Below are 7133 nucleotides of genomic sequence, written 5' to 3' on the forward strand. Positions count from 1 at the left end.
CATGTTGTTTTCTAATTGGAAAAAAATGTGACTGCTTGTACTCAACATATTAGCATTTTCTTTCTAGGAGAGTTTACCCCAGAAATGCAATTACGAATAAGGCAAGAAATTGAGAAGGAAAAGAAAACAGAACCTTGGAAAGAAAAATTCTTTGAAAGGTTTTATGGAGAAAAGTAAGTACTAGAACATTTTTTCTCATTTCTTTTAGAAGGAAATGAAAATGTAATTCTCTGCTTCACATAGCACACTCATATGCTGTAAAACTTAATAAACCTGTGATAAAAGGCAATAGTCCCTCAGTGTAAGAAATTGCGGGTAAAATTATAGTGGCATATCCGCACTGAAATTAAAAAAAAATGCATTTTCAAGGGTTTATAACTTGTCCATAAAAATTCATTTTGGACTGAACATAGCACATGAAATCCTGTAGAAGTCAACTTTGGTTTTCTTAAGTGGATCTTAGTAAAAATTTCCCGTTTTTTAATCTAATCATTTTTGTTAATGAATACTTCTGAGGTAATAAGTATGGGGCACACATTTTATCTTCATTTTTTTTCAAAAAGTGTTGATTGTGCCATATACATTTTAATCTATGTTAAGTCTTTGCTTTTGGAAGAGCCTGAGATATAAACCCTTCATTCTATCCATCTTTCTTTTCAGCTATGCTGTGTTTTAATATATTATTAAAAATACTTACAAGAGTGGTCTGACCTAATCAAACTGAACGTGCTTTACCTTTTGCTTTCTGTTAGCAGAGACATAGCTCTGCTTTGGCAGAAATAGAGTCTTAACAATGAGATTCAAGAAAGGAGAGCTTTAGGAGCTGACTGTTGACCTTAGCTTTGTTGTTGTTGTTATTGTGTGCCATCGCGTCGATGGGACTCATAGCAACCTCTCTTTGGTTTCCGAGGCAGTGTCACTATGGAAGTAGAATTTGTGTGTTCATGCCCACCTGACAAAATGTTTGAGAGAGGTTGTTTTGTATAAACAACACTCAAGTAGTGTTAGGTAACAAAACCTGTGCCATTTAATCTAGTTTCCCAAGATCCTCCCTGTAAGTGGAGAAAGCATGCCAGAAGGAATCTCACATGACAACATTCATGACAAAGAGCCAGATGACTGACAGACTGTTCCCTCAGAGTAGGCTAGCCTTTGGTGAATTGCCCTAAATAGCATCGCCTCAGGTGGATGGCCTGTCTTTAATGGCTTTCCCAAGACTCTCTTTTTTGGATACAAATACATGTTTAACCAAAACCAAATGTTGTAATTCATGTTGTCATCATACATAGTTACCTAAGCCTGGAGCTTTTAAAACTAAGTAGAGATTTCTACAACCTATCCCAAACTAAACCAATTGAAAATCTCTAGGAGTTGAGACCCAGCAGGGTTGGAAACCTTGAAAGATATTTTGATGATCACTCAGGAGTACTCCCTTTCCTTTTGACTGTGAAAGGGAATGTTGGGAGCACTCTTTTCAGTAACAGCAGAAGCATAACTGAGTTAGTTACATCCAGAGCACTGGTCCTTAACTTTTGTTGAGTGATAGACCCATTCTTTTATTAATTATACAGAATCTTTATTAATTTTCCAAAATATTTATCCCAGATGTCTGTGACAGACACTACTCTAGACGCAGGAGGTACAGTTTTCTGTAGGCCTTCCAAGGTTCTGCCCTTAGGGAACTTAATGTTCTAGGCACTGTATATAGCAGAGAACTTTGCTTCATTCGATGAATAATCATTGAGCATATTCAGTCTCTAATATATGTTTAATAGCTTTGCAAATATTTTTCATTTATTACTTCCGATAGTCCTATAAGGAGTAGATATCATTATCCTTATTTTAAAAAAAGATTAGGAAATGAAGTACAACAGAGCTAAGCAATTTATCCAGGTTTATATGGTAAGGCCAAGTAACACACTCAGGGTCTTAATCCTGTAAACCCTTCAAAGAAAAATCTCTCTTTATCTTTTCTCCCTCACACATATATGCAAACACATTCACACACCCATATGCTCACACACATACCTTTTCTTTTGGCATAAAACTTGAGGGCTCATCAGCTGCCTGTGGATAATCAGGTTAAGGGCCCCTGCCCTGGAGTGAGCTCTGAGTAAACATGGCTCCCCATCATCAGCACCATGCTCTGAATTATGAAAATTCTTCTACTCAACTCCTTCCTTGCTGCAATTTATCATTATAGTTTCTTTCCCCTTACATCTTACTGGACTTTTTTCTTGTCCTTTACTGTCTCTGATTAAATATTGGACAATGGATGAATTTTGGAAATTGCAACCACTGCCCTTTGGATTTAATCACTCCTCCATTCCGCTTATATGTGAGAGTTTTTTTCTTTGTATCAACCAACTTTAGTTTGACTGTGATATGGTATGACTTTTCATTGTTCTAAGTTTTTCCAAGAGTGTTGCTGTTATTTGAGATCTTTGTTACTGCCATTGTTTACTCTGTCTAGGATACAGCACTGCTCTATATTCTTTTTAGTTTCTTAGAGATGACCCATATAAATGCTAACTCAGTGTTGATCTGTTCATTTGAGATTTTAGAAGACAGGGTTTTCCTTTGGGTGGTGTGTGGTGTTCTGTGAGCATCTTCCTTCTATGCCTTATGCCATCTTAGAACAGTTTTTACATGAAAATAATAAAATGTTAACATAGGCATATTTTGTAAAGTGTTTAAGTGTACTATGTATGCATTTAATAATATCCTTATCCATATATATCTTTAATAATATCCTTATTAGCCAAACAGTAGCAATTTAATTAACAGTGACCTAACCCCAAGCCTTATTTCTACCTGAGTATTTTGCTTTAAATATACCTGTAAATTTCTGTTCCACTCTCTATTTCTTGTTGTTGTTATGTGCCGTGGAGTCAGACCTGACTCATAGCGACCCCTCCTTGGGTTTACGAGGCGGTATCACTACAGAAGTAGATTACCCGGCCTTTCTTCCGAGAAGTGGCTGGTGGGTTTGAACCACCAGCTTTCTGGTTAGCAGTCAAGTGCCTTAGGCATTACATTACGAGAGCTCCTCTTCTCTCTACAGTATACTCATAAATTGTAATGTGGTTGGAACTCAGCTTAGGGAAAGTTAAAGGAAAAAGATTAATTATGAAGGCAGTATCTTCCATGTTTTCAGAATCTTCTGAATTTTAATAAAGGAGGCAATGATCAAATATTCAAAGAATGTATGCAATTTTTTTTCCTTTCATTTTGAGGATTTTGTTTAAGTGAAAGGTTAAAGTAGATGTTGTGAAGGTATTTTCTTACATTGTTAGCATTACAGCTGAATTTTTTATTCAAGTTTCTTTCTTTCCCCAGAAATGTTCTCCTTCCTGTGTGTTTTTCTCATGGCCTGTACTCTAATTTAACTTCATTTAGAACAACATATTTCTCTACCTTCAGATGCTGAAACTGTAACTTAGGACAACAGGAAATACTGATTTGTGGTATCCTTGATTGTAGCTCTGATTAGCTTTGCCTTATGACCTCAGCATTAGGGTGAATGTTTTTCTTACTTCATTTTGCATGGAATATCCTCATAGTAACAAATCTACATGAAATGGTTTGGCTTTTTCATACAAACCTAAATTGGTAAAATCAACTTGGATGATCCCTCATATATTTTTATTCTTTAATGATTTTGTTTTGTTTTATCTTAGGTTAAATGCTTAGATATTTGGAATAAAAAAAGAAAAAGTGATTGAGTATAGCATCTCTTAGATTACTTTAAAAGAGCTTACACTTGGAATTCATTTCAGCATCAGAATTTTATATAATTTATTTATTGTATCTTATTTTTATCACTTATTTTATGTTGATCTTAATTATTTGGTCAACTTGCGTTCTCTGAACACTATCTAATTTTCTATTAGAAAAATCTTTATGTTTTTTGGCTTTCATGAAATTTTAGGTCTTAGACATTCTTTTGCTTTATTGCCCATGCTTTCTAAATCTTTCTAGTCTGTAACGTACCATTTTAATAGAATGTTCTCATGCTAACATTTAGTTTCTTGACAGTGACAAAAGTAAGCACAAAAAATTTGGCTTGTTTAGCCAATTTAAAGTAATTTTACTTATTCCTCTTACTGTCACTTGTTAAGGCTCATATTTCCTTCCTTACAAAATAAAAGTCTTTCCCTTTTTTAACTAGGACTAGAGTTGATTTTGTGTATAATTGTGGAAGCCACAGAGGAATTAAGTCATCATAATCTAGTCTAAATAAATTAAGCATTTTACTTAACCATTGCCATTGGGTTGATTCCAACTCATAGTCAAATCCCTTGTCATCATGTTAATTCCCACCCATAATGACCTTATTGGACAGAGTAGAATTGCCCCATAGAGTTTGCATGGCATCGGTCTTTTCAAGAACAGACTGCCTCATCTCTCTCCCACAGAATGGCTGAGTTTGAACCACTGACCTTTTGGTTAGCAGCCAAATGCTTTAACCATGTACCAGCAGAGCTCCTTACATGTTACATAGTGATTATCAAATGAATGTGATTTATTCACTTCTATTGAAGACTGTATTTATGAGAGTCACAAATTATACCTTTTGTGATTTGTGATTGAGCAGTAACTTTATATCTGTAATTTTGTTCAGGTTGGGAATGTCAAGAGAAGAATCTGTGAAGCTCACTTCTGGACCAAACAATGATGGCGCTGAAAGCAGTTCCTCATGTGGGACCTCTAGTCTTCCAGGTTCTTCTGCACAGACACCCTTAGAAGAGCCACAGCCAAAAAGCATGAAAAGCCCAGCTTCCCCAGAGCCTGATTTCCGTGCCACACTTTGTCCTATGGTGGAGAGTCCAGCTAAAGATATAATGGCAGAATCTGAATCAGAGGATATCTTGATCCCTGAAGAATCTGTGATTCAGGAGGAAATTGCAGAAGAGGTAGAGACTAGTATCTGTGAATGCCAGGATGAAAATCTTAAGGCAATACCTGAATTTTCTGAGGAGTCTGAAAGTGCAAATAACTTGCATGAAGAGTCCCAAATCTCAGCTCCAGAAGATAACTTGGAATCCTGTGTTATGATGAATGATGTTTTAGAAACTTTGCCTCATATTGAAATTAAGGTGGAAGAGAAATCAGAATCTCCCCAAGAAGAAATGTCAGTTGTTATTGATCAAATAGAAGTCTGTGACTCTCTTGTTCCTTCCACTTCATCTGTGACTCACATCAGGGACACAGAACACAGAGAGCCAGAAACCACAGTAGAGACCAGTACTCCAAACATACAAACAGGGGCATCTTCTTTAGAAGGCCAGTTTCCAAGTGAAGGGATTGCTGTAGATATGGAACTACAGAGTGAACCTGATGAACAGTTTTCTGAAAATGCTTGTGTATCTGAAACTTCCTTCTCTTCTGAGAGCCCAGAAGGAGTCTGTCCCAGCCTGACATCCCCAGGTGGGGAAACCCAGTCCACATCTGAAGAATCATGTACTCCAGCCTCCCTTGAGACAGCATTTTGTTCTGAAGTGTCCAGCACTGAAAATGTGGACACATATAATCAGAGAAAGTCCAGTGATGAAAACCTCCATGCATCTTTGATGTCAGAAATATCTCCAATCTCCAGTTCACCAGAAATATCAGAAGCATCTCTTATGTCCAACTTGCCTTTAACATCAGAAGCCTCCCCAATATCAAACTTACCTTTAACATCAGAGACATCCCCAATGTCTGATTTACCTTTGACATCAGAAACTTCTTCAGTGTCTTCCATGCTTCTCACATCTGAGACCACATATGTGTCCAGTTTGCCACTTCCTTCAGAAACCTCTCCAATTTCTAATTCTGCCCTGAGCGAAAGAATGGTGCATCAGCAAAGAAAGTCACCTTCCATATCTGAAGAACCACTCTGCTCACAGACAGATGAAGCTTCTGTCCCAGCCAAACCCTTGGGAGAGAGCCTTCTCTCTCAGCAGAAAACTCTGTTGAATACTCCTGAACCTATCAAAATAGGTTCTTCTTCCATTGCTCCTGAAGCATTTCCACTTGAAGAACTGCACAATAAGACCTTGAATCAGCAGCCATGTAAATCACATGCTGAAACTGAGAAACCCTACATTTCTATCACAGAGCATCCTTCTCCAGAAATGGTAAAAGCCAAAAATCACAGTGTCCTGCAAAGAACAGAAAAGAAAGGTGTGTCTTCACCATTGGAATTACCTGTCTTTTCTGAAGAGGCAGAGAGTAAGGGAAGTGAGATTCCATCAGCTAAATTACAGGACAAGCAATATCCTTCATCAGTGGATAAGACCTCATTTTCAGAAAGCCCTAGAAATAGACCACATAAGCAAGGAAGCATACAGAATCGATTGGAAAGCTCACATACTTCCAAGTCATCGGAGCCCTCCATGTCACCTGACGGGATAAGAAATGAAAGAGAATCAGAAATATCAAAGAGGAAAACTGCAGAGCAGCATAGCTTTGGAATCTGTAAGGAAAAGAGGGCTAGGATAGAAGATGATCCGTCAACTCGGAACATGTCATCTAGCAGCCCACCACAGAAAGAACAGCCTCCAAGAGAGGAACCCAGGGTTCCACCTCTCAAGGTATGGCATTAAGAAGAGTGCAGTTTGATAGATAGGCTTTTCCTATTAAATGCAAATTTTTTTTTTATGTGATTAAGTACTTAATCCTCCAATTCTAAAGTAGGTTTTCTTTCTTCTGGGTTTTATTTATCAGTTTATAATCAAATCTGTCAACACCCAGCCTGATATTAAATGATCTGTGCAGTGAGCTCATATGAGAAGATCAGACACATATATATGTACATTTTCCTGAATCCTATCAGGGATTCAGGAAAAAATTGTGGGAGAGGAGAGCAGGGTCTGGAGGAGACTTCAGGACACGGAGACTTCAGGACACGGGATTCTGAGGTTTAAGAGAGTAACCTACATAAGCTTAAAGAGAATGGGAAAGATAGTGCAGCATCTTAAGAAAAAAAAAAATCAGGACTAGAGAAGAAGTACTCAAAAATCAAAAGCATGCACTAAAGAGATGAAAATACATGTCATTCGTTCATTATCCAACAAGCACTGAACACCACTCTTGCCTAGTAGAGAGGACCTGGAGTAGATAGAGTTGTTGTTGTTGTTATGTGCCGT

General features: G+C 37.4%; 1 protein-coding gene across 1 annotated transcript in view; it reads left to right on the forward strand.

Annotated features, from left to right (window-relative positions):
* Window positions 1-7133, forward strand: part of ASXL3 (ASXL transcriptional regulator 3) — a 183298-nt gene that overhangs the window by 169561 nt on the left and 6604 nt on the right. Inside the window, exons 10-11 of the mRNA XM_042781631.1 lie at window positions 68-173; window positions 4625-6578. Of these exons, the coding sequence (XP_042637565.1) occupies window positions 68-173; window positions 4625-6578 (2060 nt within the window). The remainder of the gene's footprint in view (window positions 1-67; window positions 174-4624; window positions 6579-7133) is intronic.

This window comes from Orycteropus afer, unplaced genomic scaffold (genome assembly GCF_000298275.1).
Source record: "Orycteropus afer afer isolate SDZICR_OR568_19922 unplaced genomic scaffold, OryAfe1.0 scaffold00141, whole genome shotgun sequence".
Lineage (NCBI taxonomy): Eukaryota > Metazoa > Chordata > Mammalia > Tubulidentata > Orycteropodidae > Orycteropus > Orycteropus afer.